General features: G+C 45.0%; 2 protein-coding genes across 6 annotated transcripts in view; one reads left to right on the forward strand and one right to left on the reverse strand.

Annotated features, from left to right (window-relative positions):
- POLR2G (RNA polymerase II subunit G) lies at positions 1-12,136 on the reverse strand. Its single transcript, XM_083165640.1, has 8 exons — positions 11,800-12,136; positions 10,382-10,491; positions 8,009-8,168; positions 6,012-6,062; positions 4,060-4,125; positions 2,961-3,032; positions 1,684-1,717; positions 1-215 (listed from the first exon to the last, which is right to left on the reverse strand). The coding sequence occupies exons 1-8, from the start codon at positions 11,809-11,811 to the stop codon at positions 202-204; spliced, it is 519 nt and encodes a 172-aa protein (XP_083021766.1). The 5' UTR covers positions 11,812-12,136; the 3' UTR covers positions 1-201.
- The window catches only part of ZBTB3 (zinc finger and BTB domain containing 3), a 20,159-nt gene continuing 14,096 nt past the window's right edge, over positions 11,904-17,966 (forward strand). The window contains exons 1-2 of one of the 5 annotated variants that reach the window (XM_083165637.1): positions 11,904-12,203; positions 12,585-12,744. Coding sequence is in view for 2 of the 5 variants with exons in the window: in XM_083165635.1 (XP_083021761.1) it covers positions 12,450-12,479; positions 12,585-12,651 (97 nt within the window). In the remaining 3 variants the exon portion in view is untranslated. Of the gene's footprint in view, positions 12,204-12,239; positions 12,480-12,584; positions 12,745-17,966 lie in introns of those variants that run through there. The other 4 variants (XM_083165636.1, XM_083165635.1, XM_083165638.1 and 1 more) reach the window with 4 other exon arrangements.

Below are 17,966 nucleotides of genomic sequence, written 5' to 3' on the forward strand. Positions count from 1 at the left end.
CAACAATTATGTTTATGTTTTTTACCAATTTCTTTAATAAAATAAGATTCTGCCAGGAATAGTTCTCACAATTTCAAATCTCATACAAATGATATAGCAACACTGTCTGCAACTCAGTGTGAGGACCACAGATTAAATACACCAACTACTAAACAATATACAGAACGTTGTCCCAAGGCTAGAGCCACAGTTGTAAGCACATCAGCTGACTAGACCTGCAAGTGAAAAGAAAGAATCCGGTTTAGAGACTTGTTTATGCACATATAAAGCTGCCATAGATAATACTGCACAAAATCCCTTGGTAACTATTGAGCTTCAAGTACTTGTTATTACCAAAGCAACAAATACAGTGCATCGTACCGGATCCTAAATCACTGAAACTACATGAATATATACAAAATATTTTTGATTTACAGAGTCACAAAACTCCTTTCCTTGTTTCTAGTCACCTTATATTTTACAGTATGGGGTACACTGTACATGTCTTTAGAAGGGAAGATAACTAATGCACTGAGCAGGTCAGTAATAATCATTGGGCTCAATCAATCAGATACCTGAAATAATTATTCTGTAGTGACACACAGCTGCACACCAATATGTACAGCAGGGGTGGGAAATGATATCGGCTGGGGGCCACTTAACACTTTAGGGAAATATATTCGAGGCCTCACACAAAATATCTTGTATATACAATACCCATCACATGTATGTATGTATGTATGTATGTATGTATGTAAAATAACACACACACATACTAGAAAGCCCGCTCAGATGTAGTTTTACTCTTTGCCAGCAGATGGCAGTGTTTTGGAGAATCGCAGACACTAGACTATCTATCTAATAATACACTGTGACACATCGGACTAGAATTAAAACGTTGCACCAATACATCACAACGTTACAATGAAATAATAATTGTTTCCATTGAAACCCTGATGATGCATTTTATTCTTATCCGATGTGCCGCAGTGTATGAGGATTATTTATGCCGCGGTGATGGAGTTTTGTGCCCCCTTGAAATACAGAATATTTATATTTATTTTTTATGGGGCACAAAACTCCATTACAGGCAGCAGCAACTTGTATGAACATACACTTCTGAAAAGACCCCCTTCCCCCTGGACCCAGATAGCAGCATCTACCCCCCACCCCTCCCCAGGTGGCATTTTGTAGCCCTGGCAAGAGGGCACAATTAAACTACCTTTGAACATGTTTTCTTTTATCTACCGTTATACGGCGCCACTGAGGAAAAATTTGTTTGTCTGGAACAGCCTGACAGGATTTCCTCTGCGATGATGGGTGGTGTGGTGGGCAGAGCCAACACGCGAGTGTGCAACAAAGTGTCACATCAGTTTTAACTGGCGGTTTGGCTTCACCCTGCAAACTGCCAGCGTCTGACACAGAGGAAATCCCAGCTTCCCCCAAGACGTGATTAATCTCTCATCAGCAGAGGCGCAGGTTGGACTGCTGTTCCACAATGACAAGCAGCTCAGCCAGTCGGGCCACTTGTCATTGCGCTACAGTTTTGGGAAGCGGGCCAGCCAGGATCATTTGGCGGGCTGCATGTCGCCTACTCCTTATCTACAGCATGGCGGCTGTTTCCTCATTATCCAAATGACTTTCTTACTTGGTCAGTACTATCACAGTCACAAGTAACCTCATGAATAAAGTGAAGAGACTCACCCAGGTAATCGTCCATCAGAGAACCGATTGCAAACTGTAGAAAAAAGTTAAGTGTAAAAATCCATACTGAAATGATGTAAATGATATGTATTACTGCTAAATGTAAGAGCTAGAACCAGAACTACATAAACAGGGAAGATTTAACATCCTAAGGGCAGCCTTCTGTATATGCATTCAGTTTTACTTATGTACAAATGAAAGTACTTTTGTTACAAAGGTGGCAGATTCCTATCTAAGGACCTTATTCAGATCCATTCGGTCCACGGAGGACCGATGTTGGGTGTCTGCGCATGCGAAGGTGCGTTTCTGCGCACGTGCAGAAGCAGGGTGCGTGCACCCATGGCAAACTTGCGGTTCGACGGGTGCATGCACCCTACACGCCGAGCGGGGGCGAAGAAGGGTGGGGGACACCAGGCAGCCTCATTAGCATATGTGGGACGGAGGGCGGCTTCTGATGGACGAAATTCGCAGCCTTGCGAGTCCATCAGAATAAGGTCCCAAGCTACAGTCCCTCTCTACTTAACACTTGTGTATGTGTGTTGTTGGTGGAGAGGGCAGCGAGCCCGTGAGGGACGGCGGTACTCGTCCTCCGACCTTTTCATACCCCCACTATCCACGTCGGCATGGAGTTGATTTTATATAGTGTGGCGAGCGCAGCGAGCCCGAAGCTTGGCGAGCCCCACGAGGGGACACGTATACCTGTGAAGTTATGTTCGGGCTCGGTGGCTCGCAGCGACGCCACACTATATAAAATCAACTCCACGCCAACGTGGATAGTGGGGGTATGAAAAAGGTCGGAGGACGCGTACCGCTGCGCTCGCCACGCTTCGGGTTGGCGTCAATAGTGGGGTGGCTTTAACAATGGAGGGCCATTTCACCCATCAGGGGGCTTTGCTATTAAAATGGGGGGTTTGGGGGCTTTTTACATTGAAATCAATGTAAAATTGGGTCTCAGGGACCATTTTACATTGATTCCAATGTAAAAATCGCGCTTTTTCATACCCGTTCAATACAATCAAAATCGTGGGCGCCGTGCTAGGAAACAAGTACCAAAATCTCAAAGTGTCCAGAAAATATTATTGTGTAAACCTGCAGCCTACTCTGGAAATTCTGAGTGCATAATGTACCCCCGTGCTTTAGTACAGCAGTGCATGCACTTAGATTATTGTTTGAATCTAACTACTCTGCTCTGAAAGCTTAATTAATTAAATGCATCAGTTTCCTTTTACAGTTCTGCTTAAAGCACAAGAAGAAAATACAAAATGTGTCACACTTACTATGTCGTTCTTATCCACTCTAGTTCCAACAATTTTAAGGCGAATTTCGTCCTCCTGATGAATAACAACATCCTACAAAATACAAATGAACGCATTACTGCACAAACACAATAGGATGAGCCCTGTATCTGTAAGGTATGTTTTACATGGCTCAGTATTTTCCTTAAGTCCCCCATACATTAGTGCGACTTCTCAGATGGGAGAAGTCGCAGCTGAACCCTCTTGAGCAGGTCGGGACCATCCTTGGCGGCAGGAGCGCATGCAATAATACTCGTACAATCCCATTCCCCGCTGCCAGGGAGGATATCTGAGTCAGAGGTCGAACATGCAAGCAGGTCGAATTTCCAACTGCAATCCGATGCGTACGGAACCGCACCCCCGTTCGGGTCCAATGTCACATACATGCCCTTTTTTTCACCCGATTTTTTGGCTTGACCCATCAGCATCGGGTGAAATGTGACCAAATTGCACTGTATCACCAGCATTAGAACCCTTTCCAGGGGAACAGTTTTGAAATCAGCTGTGATCATGCAAACTAGTCAGTCTGATCAGAAGCTTATGGCAACACATAGCATTAGAGTGCTAATATTGTTTGTGACAAAACCCCAGCCACTCCTGTGATTGTGAGGACAGAGATGAATGTGACAATAGCAACTTGAAAGTATCAAATCGTAAATGTCCCCCTATGTCTCTGATGTGCTAAGATGGGAGTTCTATTTCACATGGGATGTTGCTATGGGCAACTAATCAGAATCTACGCCTTATTTATTTAGAACCTTCTAGAAGACATCAGATTGCATCTGATTGGTTAATTTATCATAGTATATTTCCCACATACAAACTATTAGCATACCAGCTAACTGTCCCCACCACTTTCTGCCACACAATGTGGGTTGTTCTTTTTACTCAAATGCCACTGAACCTTATGCAGTAATTATATCCTAACTTATTTAAAAATGTGCATATATCTGTATGATATCCAGAGCAGAGTATACTAATAAGCAAAATGATGGTTACTTGCAATACTATGGTACAATATACACAGATATTGTAATTCTATAGAAGGTATGCACTTTATTCAACAATGGGTATTTCTTACCTCATCTGTAGTTTTATAACATGGCGGGTTAGAATTTGGATCAAACTCCATTTCAGATGGAATGGACTGTAATAGATAAAAGAGGTTTAGGATAGACAGACACCTGGAAATATAGGAAACAGTGGAATAGAAAACCACCGCCATAAGCTCTGTAATGTAGATCAGAAAACAACAGGTAACATGCGTTTAATGGGGTATTTAGCATAACAGGATGTGTATTGCAGGCTCTGGCAAATACCGGTCAGCAGGGTGACTGTGATTTTAGTCCTGATAAGTAAATAATACTGTGAACGAACAAAGCATTGAGACTTCATTAAACCTAGTGTTCCTGCAGGTAGTGTTTGATGTACAGTAGTCTACCACAATGTTATCCTAGCATTGTTAAAGCATTATGCAATTCCACATAGACCCAAGTTCGCTAGTTTTTGGGGACTCTAGGACTTAGGGCCTTATTCTAGTTCACTCTTTGAGGCAAATTCCCTCTTAGCTGGACAAAACCATGTGCACTGCAGGGGGGCAGATGTAACATGTGCAGAGAGATTTAGCTTTGAGTTAGTTATTTTGTTTCTGTGCAGGGAAAATACTGACTGCTTTATTTTTACACTGAAATATAGATCTCACTTTGAAGAAAAACCCCACCCAAATCGAATTCTCTCTGCACAGGTTACATCTGTCCCACCTGCAGTGCACATGGTTTTGTCCATCTAAGAAGGATTTTGTCAGAAAGAATGAACTAGAATAAGGCCCTTAATCCCTGACTATAGAGCCCCAGTATGGTGACTTACAGATAAAATACTACAACATATAACTATTGCAGGTAGTGACAGTCATTCAGAAAAATATGCCCACCACCTTTTCAGGAATTGAGGAGGAGTATTGAGTGCTCGAGTGGCAGCTGAACTGCCAATCGGTGTTCTGCTCCCTTCTGAGCGAGGGAGCAAAAAGTCAAGTGAGTGTACAAGACCTTATTGCTTAGTAGTTCCTCAGGACCCCACACAGTTCATTTTTTTTTTCAGTTCTCACAGAATCACAATTGAAATAATTAGCTCCACCTGTAATCTTTAAAAAAGTAATGAAATGAATACACCTGTGCATGGCTCCGGTGCCCTCCTAATGGGGGAATCCCCACTGAGTACAAAGGCAAGTACGGGGGCACCCGGAGGCTTACAAGAGACAGAAGCTGCAGAGTTGCGTGATCTAACACGTTTTCGATGTTTAATACATCGTCATCAGGAATATATATATATATATATATATATCACACTAACATTAACAGCCCACTGTGCTATTAGCCTTAATCATGCAGGAAGAGCACTCGTCATATTGACTGCCTGTGTTAATGATTATACATTAGTAACTGGCAACATGATATACTTCAAGGGCCACGTTATCCTTAATGTAAAGATTGAAGAGAAAAAAAAAGCCCCAAAGCTACCTCAGCATTCCAGTATCTCAACACACCCCATTTATTCCAAAATTCTAAGGCATGCCACTTTAAACCCCTCAAACACACGTTGTCCACATTTCTAAAAAAAAAAAAAAAAAAAAAAAAAAAGGGGATCAGTGCAGAGCTCACCACAATCACTCACACAGCCTATTGTCCCCCATTCACTTCCCAAAGACAGCACTCCCTGCTGCCCCGATGCTGAGAGACCTTCGTACTGAGGTCACATGACATGGAAGTCGACTGCTTCCACTCAGACTATAGCACAACTGAAAATAAGTCAGAGCAGGGGACAGAGCCAGGGGCAGCAGGAGAAGGCTCGTCAGGCTGTTATCCACCACTGCAGTTATACAATGCTTCATTCCAAGCCTGAGCTGCTCTCCTATATGACTATAGATACCTTTTTTTGCATTCAGTGAGACAGTTGCTCCTCATACCACAAATAGCAAAATTACTATTTTTGACTCAAAAACAGAAAAAAAATAACAAAACAAAAAAAACAACTCACATGTCTGGAAATAAAGCATGACATAGGTCCGATTTCTGTGAATAATCCAACCTGCAAAAGTCGTGAAACTTTGTTCAACATTTAGAATTCCACAGATTGTTTCCTTAAATATCCAAAAGCCATTTCAAAGGTATGTATTATGGGGCTATTCAGTAAGGATCTCAAAAGCAAAATCTTTCTATAATTGGCATAACAATGTGCACCACAGGTGGGGCACATGTAGCATGCACAGAGAGGGTTAAGGTGCCCATACATGCACCGATTTTGCTGGGCATTTTGTGCTAAACAACATCGCATTGCATGTGTTGTGCATGCAATGCGATCAAAAGACAGTACAAAAAGTATGTGCAGCACATGTGCGATGAGATGCCGCGGGAGCGCGCATCACATAGCACTGGGAAAATCGGTGCGTGTATGGGCACCTTTAGATTTGTCTGAGGTGTGTTCAAACTAAAAACTAATCATTGCAGAAGATAAAGCAGACAGTATTTATTCTGCACAGAAACAATAGAACTCAAATCTAACTCTCTCTGCACATGTTACATTTGCCCCATGGTTTTGCCCATTAGAGAAAGATTTTGCTTTTGAGACCTTACTAAATAACCACCTATATATCTAACATAGGTCACGTGAAAAACATGATTTTACTGGAAAACTAAGCTTACAAGAGCAACTGTATTAAAACCAAAACCTTTTCTTTTTTTGCAATTATCAAACATTTTATTCGGCCCATTATAATTCATTTTTCTAGGTTTTGAATATAGTAATGGTGCCAATAATAATAATAATAATTAGATTGGCGGTCCCGGCGCTTGGATATGATGTCATCTCCAAGCGCCACCCTCATTTACACTGCGGGTCAGCACCGCAGTGTAAACGGTACAAATCCCGGATCTGACCTGGCTCGGAACAGTGTTCCAAATACCGGGTCGGAATCCGGGATTTGGGTGTAAAAGAGGTATAAGGTGCTATCCAACAATATGCAATTTTGGGTACTTGTTTCCTAGCACCCCCCCCCCCCCCTGATTTTCATCAAAGTGCAACTTATACAATCGCATCGCATGCAATATAGCGGCATGCAATGCGATTTTTAATTGTACCAGCACCCTGATGGGTGCTTGCAATGTTAAATACACCCCCATTGTCAACGCCACCCCGAAGCGTGGCGAGCACAGCGGTACGCGTCCTCCGACCTTTTCATACCCCCACTATCCACATCGGCGTGGAGTTGATTTTAGATAGTGTGGTGAGCGCAGCGAGCGGACACGGATTACTTTACATGTATTCCGCATCTGCTCACCACGCTTCGGGCTCGTATTCCACGTCCGCTCGCCACGCTTCGGGCTTGGTGGCTCGCTACCCTTCGAGTTGGCGTTGATAGTGGGGGTGGCGTTGATAGTGGGGGTGCATTTAACATTGTAAGCACCCATCAGGGAGCTTGTACAATTATAAATCGCATTGCATGCCATTTGCTGGCATGCAATGCTATGCGATATTTCATTGTACAAGCACTCCTGTTAATTTAACGGGAATATCGCATCGCACACCACTAAGTACGGTATTCGATGGGCGCCGTGCTAGGAAACAAGTACCCAATTTTTAATATCTGTAAATAATAAATAAATAAATAAAAAAGGACTAATTTACCCATATGGTTTGTATAGAAACACTGCAGAGAAAACTTAGGGGTACATTTACTAAAACTTCTAAAAATGATGAGGTGATGTTGCCCATAGCAACCAGATCAGGTCTATCATTAATCTATTGCATCCTAGAAAATGATACACAGAATCTAATTGATTGGTTGCTCTGGGCAACGTCACCTCTTTGCATTTTTAGAAGCTATAGTAAACCCCTTACTATCAGGCAGCCACAAGTCTTCCAGGTGGTAATGTGGCCACTTTGGAATCACTGGTCCTCACACCAGAATCCCAAGCCTCATACCACAAATATAGTATATCCCAAATATATATACACAATAAAAGCCTTCACCTCACCTTGTTCACCTGGGTGACAACAGCATCCACTACCTCTCCTTTGAAAGGCCGAAAGACGATGGCCTTATATTTAACAGGGTATAGGACAAAGCCTCTGCCAGGCTGTATCACACCTGCACCAATGTTATCAATTGTGGTGACTGCAATCACAAAACCGTACCTTTGGGAAAAGAAATAGATAAAGAAGTGACTACAAATGTACATGTACCATAATATATGTTTCACAGGCTGCACGTTTCTGCAAAAGTGATAGGAAAGAGGTTTGTGAGCCATAATTCCAGCTATATCACTTTTACTATCTAGAAACAATTTCCCCACAAGATTTCATAGATTCAGAGAGAACATAGTTTGAGGAAAAAAGAAGAAATATTGCAGTTGACATGCATGTGAAATCACACACTTAAGAGAGGTCTATTTAAGGTATTTGGAATATGTAATTACAGACAACTAATGAAATGGTAGGATGCACGATATGCTGCCAACAACACATCAGCCGAGTGACACAACATGCTTATCATTCAAGCTTTGGGCATAATGAACACTTGAACGCAAAGCATTTTTTCTCAAATGGTCAGAACCATGTTGCACTGCAGGTGGGGTAAATGTAACATGTGCAGAGAGAGGTAGATTTGGGTGAGGTTTGTTCAAAGCTTGCAGTGTAAAAATAAAGCAGCCAGTATTTACTCTGCAGAGAAACCAAATAACTCATCCAAATCTAAAAGGTGCATACTTAAGGCCCCCATACACTATGCATAACTATGCGATTTGGTCCCGATTTCACCCGATTCAGATGGATCGGGCAGGAAAATCGGCCAAATCGCATGTCCAGACACCCGGTCCGACCCGATGCACGTTCCCGTGCGCATCGGATTGGAGTCGGGAGGTCGGACCAGCTGCGCATAAGATTTGCTAAATCTTATGAGCAGCCAGGCAGGGGACGCCGGAGCAGGGAGCTGTGCTCCAGGAAGGTGGAGGGAGCAGGGTGGCTGGGACGATGCGGGGGACGCTGCTAGTAGGGCAGAGGCAGCGGACGCTGTGGGGGACAGCGGCGGCAGTAACGGAGACCTGGGCAGGGGGAGCCGGGAGCTGCCAGTGCTGGGGGAAAAAAAGCCCATACAATGAATGGGCAGCCTGTGATTGCTAAGCGCTATCTTAGCCAGTCAGCAATTGGCTAAGAGAGCACTCAGCCAATCACAGGCTGCCCATTCATTGTATGGGCTTTTTTTTCTCAGCACTGACAGCTCCCGCCTCCCCCTGTCCGGCTCTCCGTCACTGTGCCCCACAGCGTCCCCTGCACGCTGCCCATCTAGCAGCGCAGCCCAGCAGTATCCGCGCAGCTCAATTTTTTTAAATAGGATTTTCTCCCACCGCCTACCTCTACACCGGACCCTGCGGCGAGCGGGAGAATAGAAAAAAATCCTATTCAAAAGACTGGGTGGCCGCTGATTGGCTGAGAGCTCAGCCAATCAGCGGCCGTCCAGATTTTGAATAGGATTTTTTCTTCTATGCTCCCGCCGCTGCCGGCTCCCCGCTGCGCCCCTCTGCCACGGACCCTCTCCTGCAGGCCCCCCCCCGAACCCTGCTCTCCCGCGCTGCTCCCCGGATTTACATGTGATAAATCGAGCCGATTTATCACATGTAAAAAATGGCACATCAAGTGCCAAATCTTTTCAAACTCCCCCGGGGAGCTGCCGGGAAGCTCAGGGGAAATCGGGGCTGACTTGTCCTAAGGACAAGTCGTCCTAGTGTATGGGGCCTTAACTATGCGTTTGGCTATGCAATTTCCCTTGAACTCCCCCCTGAAGCCCAGATTCACTGATTTTGACTGTACCAGAACACATACAATATAGTCAAAATTCTCCTGCCTGCACAGTATATTTTTACTTGCAATACCGACCACCTGGAGCCGCGCAAACTGTATAGACCCTGTGCGATATGTACTAACTTTTCTTCCGCTTTTGACTATATAGTCAAAATCAAAAGTACATATGGCACCATGTGTATGTACCTTAACGCTCTCTGCACACGCTTTCAAAACATTTGAGGTGTACATTTGTTAAAAGAGCTAAAGGCAAAGTGGATGATTCTAGCACATTCAAGAAAATGATAGCCATTACTGATTTTGTTTAACTGCCTCACTTTGCCTTTTTAGAAGTTTCATTAAGTCTACCCAGAAGAATTAATACCATTTCCAATAGATGGTAAATACTGAAAAGCAAATTACATCAATTATTAATAAAGCTGAAGGGAAGACTTTTATAGGTGAAACAATGCAATATGCGGTCTATATGAAAGCTGAAATTCTGGGTTTAATTGTCCTCTAACAATGATAAGGCTATATACAAGACATATCCTAATAATTGTTGCACTTACTTTCCAGTACATGTCCCCTCTACCTCTGTAAATAGCTTTTTCTTGACAGAGTTGAGAAGATTTGGTCCAAAATATCTTGGGTGCAGGAGAATCTCATGTTCTAAGGAGATCTATGGGAAGAAAGCACGGTTAACATTGAGGGCTTTAGTTACATAGCAGCATACAGATGGAGAAGCTCACATCTATCGCCAATCGCTGCCCCCTCTAACAGAAGGGACGCTTGCGCACCCCGTTCTGTCAGACCCATCCGCCCGTCTCCATGAAGTGGAAACGGGCAGGAAAGTATGGACCAGAGGCTCCCACTGAGGGGCCTGGGGGGGGCATCATGCCAGATACCTTGGCTAGAGGGAGAGTCAGGGTGATGGTGATGGTGGGGGGGGGGGGGGGGGGAGTCCGTGGGGCCTGGGGCCACAGTTAGGCTACTACCATTGGGGCCGCCGCCGTTGGGTTTGCCCAAAACTGGAGCATCAGGTGGGGGGCAGATGGGCACAGTCTGCTGGAGGACAGCAGCCGTGGCCTGCAGGCAGGAAATCCTTCAATAGCGAGCTGGGGATCCTGCTTGGCCCGGTGGATCATCGGAGTGGGGGAGGGTGGGAAGAATATCCTACTGGACAATGGTGATTGGGTCATGCCGGGGGCCATCTCTGATGCCGCCACCTGTCCAGGCCAGTGAGGGTTGTTGTGCCCTGAGCCGGCGGACACTAGCCAGTCCTCCTCGGCACTTCCATCCTCATCCCCTGTCTCTGCCGCACTTCTTCTCCTCTGGGGGCCAAGGACAGGAGCTCAGAGCTCCACGTGCATGCGACCATCCTCGGCCCCCACCAGATGTTGATCTTGTGTACCCAGCTTTAGATACAGTACAATCAAAGGCAGTTTTCAGCAATAAAACAATACTCCCAGACAGAGCACATAAAATCCAATGGGGGAAATTCACTAAGATGGGAGTTCTACTTCACATGGGATGTTGCTATGGGGAACCAATCAAATAATATTATCTTCTAGAAAGTGCAAAATGGATAAGAAGAATCTGATTTGTTGCCCACAACAACATCCCATGTTAAATAGAACTTAGTAAATTCCCCAAACATACTAGTTCCAGTGTCCTCAGGTACCCCTGCGCACAATGTGAATACAGTGAAATGCTGGATCTGAATGACCTGCCTAGTTGTATTGTTTTCCATTCAGAGGCAGTGCTGCCTATATGTGGTTAATGTGGAGTTACTAATAGAGAGCAACAGGTGCAGTGCCTACATTATGTACAGGGTATATGTATAGAGTAATCGGATAAACACCAATAATGTGTCCTGTATGCAGTAAACCGAATACATACACAGTCTCCCACAGCCAGGGTTACGCTGTACTAAACCCAAACAGAAACAAATAGGGTTATTATAACACGCACAAAGATTTATACTTACGTGGTAGAACATAACGAACAGAGATCTTGACCTGATACAATGTGCACAGGAAATGCCTCTGTTTGTTAACTACTCCGCGAACAATAAAGTTTGCTGAAATGCTGGCGGGTGGCGCCTTGGACGATGACGCAGCGCGATGCAGGAAGTGACGTAGCGGCTGCTGTGTAGCAGGGGGCTGCATGTAGGCCTTGTCTTTGGAGAGAGGGTTAGGACCGGAGGATGTAGGCGGACTCGAAAGAAAGAAGACACGCTTGAGATATCGGGATAACGGCGGATGCTACTGACATCCCGAAGCCGGTGACCATCGCGGGCCATGAAGACTGTAAAGGGCATCGCAGGCTCGTCATCTCCCTGACCAATCAGCGCACAGGAGGGGCGGGCTCAGCGGGGCTCGCTTTGTGCAGGTGAGAAAAGGGGGGAGGATCACGTGACCCCCACTATATGAAATAATGTATTATTAGTGATAATCTGGAGCCCGCTGATCTCAGGGATAAGGAGCATCTCTCTCACTAGTATATCATGTGCTTGCTCTATGGCAATAATGCATATGAGGGAGGTAAAACTGGTAATCTAAGTGGATGATTGTATGGTCAATGCTACATACACATTAGCTGTATTAATAATTTCCCACGTACCCATTTGGCCCCATAATGTTGCTAATGCAGTGGCCCAGAGAAGAGGTAAGGTATAATAACAGTTAAATACAAAATAGTGTTTTGTTTATTTTGTAGTAATGAGCTCCCTGTGGGCATCATGTTTATTTTTTTTTGTACATTTATTGACAGGTACTGAGTGGTTTATTGGGCTCCGGGATGATGCCTCAGCCAGTCGCCATGCCACGCTTTGCCCAAGGTACAAGTGGAGTGTCTCAAATTTAAAGTGACCACACTTGGTAATTTGATACTTGGCATACATACACATAAATATATACAGAATACCCTGCAGGTAAGCAATACTAACTATAAAGCCCCAGTATATCCTTATTAAATATGTATAACATTCTTGGTTATAAATGTTCCCGTTTTCTAGGTGATATTCAGAAGTTATTGTAGATATTGTAATGGGTTGGGATCATTTGGTCTATAGCATGATGGTCGACAGTCATTAGGTCGACATGGGTCTAGGTCGACATCGGAAAGGGTTGACAGGTCGTTAGTTCGACAGATCATTAGTTTGACAATGTTTATTGTCAAAAGGTTGACATGGGGGTTTTCACAGTTTTTTTTACCTGAATGTCAACACAGTCGAAATGGACACAGTTTAAAGTGCTCGCTGCGCTCACGAAGTGTTGGGCACATTATTTTATTCTCCCACCACGCCCTAGTGAATGGTAGAGCATGAAATACTGCCTGTCGGCCCGTGTCGGCTCAAAAAAACAGTGAAAAACCCAATGTCGATCTAATCGCTGCAACCAGCGATTAGAACGGGGCTGAAAACGGGAGCACGCACCCGGCGATTTTATCACCGGGGCACACTTCCATCACTGGCAATATGGTCGTCAGCGACCATATTCCCAGCGATTATCGCCCCTGTGTGCACACAGCTTTTGATTGGACAGCAAGTCTTAGGAATCCCGCTCAGTAAGGGTAAGATAGGGAAAGTAGAGGAACCGGGACTCTTTTTCGCTAACTCCTAAAAAGGAGCGTAAACATTAACAAGTTTGTTTCAAAGGTGTTCATTTATTTGCCTATTATTTTTCCCTGAATTTCTATTTCTTTTACTTTCTTTGAAGCACATTGCACAATCTCTAGTGCCCTAGATTATAGCGCTATTATTAAACCAAAGTCTCTAGTATGTTTAGGGCATATTTAACAACAACTGATACTCTTGTTGCCACTTGTTAAATGGTGCTTTAACCAATCAGTTCCTTTTCAGGTCTTTTCAACATGACAGTCAAGCTGATTGGTTGGACCACCATTTAAGTTTAGAAACTAGTGATATCAAGACTATTATGCATTATTAAATATGCCCCTTGTTTTCTAAATACATAGCTAATGTACAAATAAAAACTTGCTAGTGCCCGTATTTCTAAAAATAAAGGGGAAGGCCCCCATTGTGCGACTTCTCCCCTCGACAAAGTCTCTCACAATCCCCCCTTGGGCCATCTGGGACCTTTCTGGGCGCATGATCGCATAAAATATATCGCATGCGATCCCAGCTTCAGTCGCTGCAACTGGCAGGCTTGTATTTGATGCGCACGGTGCCGCACATTGCGGAACCTGTGAGCAATCGTGTGATTTTCATGCAATTGATTGCTGAAATTGCATGTAAATTGCCCTAGTGTATGGGCAGCTTTAGTGTTCCTTAATTAGATATTACACAAACACCACATGAGCTTGTAATTACAACCTCCTATCTACACTTATAGGCCAAAGTTTACCATAACTAGAATGATACAGATTTATTAATAGATCTTTCTACTGTAAACCAATATCCTTTGTTCATGTTAACACTTTTGGTTGTATTGAAGTTTTAATCCAGAGTTATGTAATTGGATGGAAACTGTAAATTTTCTCCTTTTTAAAAAAAAAAAATTCTCCTGATATATTTGAAAACTGTATTATAAAGGGGCATAAACACATTGAGATGTGTGCTAAGTGATGTAGGGAAGGCAATTTCCCTTGAACTACCTGGTGTCTAGATTGCCCTATACCAGTTATGGCTAACCTTGACAATGCAGCTGTTGTTGAACTACACATCCCAGCATGCTTTGCATCAGTTTTAGCATGGCCAAATAGTAAAACTGTTGCAGGGCATGCTGGGATGTGTTGTTCAACAACAGCTGGAGTGTCAACGTTCGCCATCACTGCCCTATACACAATTTGCAATGTGTGCTAAATGATCTGTGCTAACTAATGTTTTGTATGCACTTGCTAGGCGATTTAACTAGATTTTGCTTGCAAGCACTATAGATCTGAGCTAGTGATGGCGATGCGCAGGGCTGCGCATCACCATTGCTTTGGGGTGTGTACATAGAGCGATTTGTGCTTAATTTTTAAGCGATCTAGACAGATTGCATAGGAAATAGCCAACTATCGCCCATGTGTATGCCCCTTTTAATCTGCTACATTTTTTTCCTGTCTTGTTATCCTCCTGATGACTGTATCTGGAAACTGTAATCTTAATCTGCTACAAATGATGTATGGAATATTGAGCTTGTACAATAGTGTATCAATTACTTAGGATGGCTTTATAGATGTACTCCTGTGGAAGTCTCTATAAGGGATGGAAGACCTTAGGTTGTTTTTTTTAAAGATATCATATAGCAAATTCCACTCTTAATTACAAGAATCTGAGAAGTCTAAAACCCTCAGCCATCACCACCTGTATAATGCGACTTGTATCGCATGGAGGATAGCTGTATCTGTACATTACAGAAGCCACATGAATGTGTCAGGAACCAGTTAGAGCAGTTCCAACTAGTACATAAGTTCCCCATCATTTCTCAAGCTATGGCATCATGCACTAATGGCTGGGCGGATGCTTCATACCCAATTTCTCTTTCAATGGTCCTGGTGACACAGCTCAACACTGGGATGTAGGAGGGTCCGAAGGAGCCAGGCACCTATCCTAAAGCTTTAGAGGGTAGGCTCCTCCCCTACTGCATCCCTGGACTCTTCAGTTCGTGTTAGGTGCCCACTGGAGTGGGTGCTATTCTAAAGGGCTGCAGGAGCAGCCGAAGAATTAGAGTAGTTAGGGAATTTTTATTGTTTTTTTTAACTTTTACCCTAGCTAGGTGGAATGGGATCATTCGTCAGACTGCATTTAGGTCTACAGTCATTAGGTCGACCCCACTAGGTCGACTGGCAGGAAGGTCGACCTGACTTAAGGTCGACATGGGCCAAGGTCGACATGACTTAAGGTCGAATTTGCATAAAGGTCGACATGAGGAAGGTCGACTGGTCATAAGGTCGACATGGGTTTTTCACTGTTTTTTTATCCGAATGTCGACATGGACACAGTTGGCAATGAGAATCGGACCCTCGCATCGCTCGCTTCGCTCGCGATGCTTCGGGCACGGTGCCTCGCTGCGCTCGGCACACTATTTTATTCTCCCACCACGCCCTAGTGGATGGTAGGGCATGAAATACCGCCTGTCGGCACATGTCGGCTCAAAAAACAGTGAAAAACCCATGTCGACCTTATGACCAGTCGACCTTCCTCATGTCGACCTTTATGCAAATTCGACCTTAAGTCATGTCGACCTTGGCCCATGTCGACCTTAAGTCAGGTCGACCTTCCTGCCAGTCGACCTAGTGGGGTCGACCTAATGACTGTAGACCTAAATGCAGTCTGACGAATGACCGCATCCCAGCTAGGTAGGCACAGTGTGAGGATTCTCATAGTGAATCCTCACACTGCTAGCGCAGCAGGAGCTGACAGAAGCGCGTCCTGTCAGCTCACTGTGCACAGGGGAGACGCTGTCTGGTCTCCCTGTGCAGCGCTTACAGCCTCTTCTAAGAGGCTGCCTGGGCTCCGGAGTATCCTGAAACCGGCTCCACATTTAGGTGGGGATCATGGGGGACAGGCGCTCCGTGATGGCGGCGGCCATTTTATGCGGAGCTTACACGCTAAGCTCCTATATGAGAGGACAGCAGCGTTGTGACAGGCATGTTCCAAGTGATCCCCAGTCGAGGGGGAGACACTGGAACTAGGAAATCCTAACTAAGGAGCGGCTGGCTGGGGGTGGTTGGCGCCAAAAGGTCACGGACCCCGCAGCAGCAGGGACTTGTGGTCTCTTCCTTCACTCTGACTTTGGCGCCTTTCAGAACGCTTGCAGCGGAGCTGAGCTGGCTTACTGATCCTGGCAGAGTGACTTGGATTTCCTGGGCATCGCTTCCCCGCAGTTGAAACCAACAGACAGCTAAGTGACTGGGTGCATTGCCTCTGTATAAACGCTTGTACATTGTTTGCACTGTGTATACTGATAGATATACATTTATCACTTGCATCATGTCTGAGCATCAGGCTGTGGTTTTGGGGGAGGGAGCCCTTAGTGCACTGAGCGCGTGCAATGTTTGCACACAAAAGTTTGTCCCTGAGCAGATGGCCAAGGGGGGCTTATGTATTCCTTGCGCTGATGTGAGACCCATGGGCAGTGAACCCCATAGGGCAGAGCAGATGGAACCTGCGTGGGCCAGGGCCCTAGGCAGGTCAGTAAACGCTTTGGTGCAGCTTCTGGACAGGCAGAGTGATGGGCTGGTAGAATCACAGAGACCTATGCCATCATCTCAGCAGTCGTCTGGCTCCTTACCTCTTACCCAGGCAGATCCTGCGCTGATTCAGGTGATGCAGGATACTGCTAAAGGGATTAACAGGTTCAGTGAAATGCTGGACAAAATGGATGATGTTGCAGGGACCCCTAGAAGGTCTTATGCTATGCCTACTGTGGTAGATGAGGAGGAGGGAGAATATACTGACATCCCCTGGGATCAGGGTGATGATTTGGAAGAGACCTCTGCTGCTGGTATAGAGGATCTCATTGTAGCTGTGAAGCAGGCTTTAAAGCTGTCTGTGGAGGATAAGACTCCTGTGAAAGGTGTTTTTAAGCGACAGCGGAAGGAGGCTGTTACTTTTCCTTCAGATGAGGGGTTACAGGAATTGTTAGAAGGGGCTTGGAAAACTCCTGATAAGAGGCTACAGATGCCTAAGCGATTCCTTAGTCTGTACCCCATGCCAGAGTCTAATGCGGAGCTCTGGGAAAAGGTCCCAGTTGTGGACGCTTCAGTGGCACGTTTGTCCAAGGCTACTGTGTTACCAGTACAGGGCGGTGCAGCTTTCAAAGATTCTGTGGATAAAAAGCTGGAGGGTAACCTCAAGGCTATCTTTGAAGGGGTGGGGTTTACCTTACGGCCCCTTATTGCTTCAGCCTGGGTCTCTAAGGCCATGATAGAGTGGGCTGGTGATTTATGCACCATGCTGCAGGCTGATCCTGGTGCGTTGCTGCTTGCAGAAAAGATTAAGGCTGCTGCAGAATATGCAGTGGAAGCAGAGGAGGAAGCTATTAAAATGGCGACCAGAGTGTCCACAGTCTCCATTAATGCCAGGAGAGTGCTTTGGCTTAAAGCCTGGGAAGCAGACAATGAGTCCAAGAAGGCTCTGGAAACATTAGCCTTCAAAGGAAAGGTACTCTTTGGTACTGAATTAGAGGAGATTATAAAACAGGC

Source organism: Crinia signifera, chromosome 11 (genome assembly GCF_055691185.1).
Source record: "Crinia signifera chromosome 11, ASM5569118v1, whole genome shotgun sequence".
NCBI lineage: Eukaryota > Metazoa > Chordata > Amphibia > Anura > Myobatrachidae > Crinia > Crinia signifera.

What these genes read in the sequence shown, in the direction of transcription:
- POLR2G (XM_083165640.1), bottom strand. An exon ending in GAGGGGACATGTACTGGAAA is followed by an intron (nt 8,169 to 10,381) that starts GTAAGTGCAACA and finishes CTTTTCCCAAAG; the next exon opens with GTACGGTTTTGTGATTGCAG. An exon ending in CATGCTTTATTTCCAGACAT is followed by an intron (nt 4,126 to 6,011) that starts GTGAGTTGTTTT and finishes TATCTATTACAG; the next exon opens with TCCATTCCATCTGAAATGGA.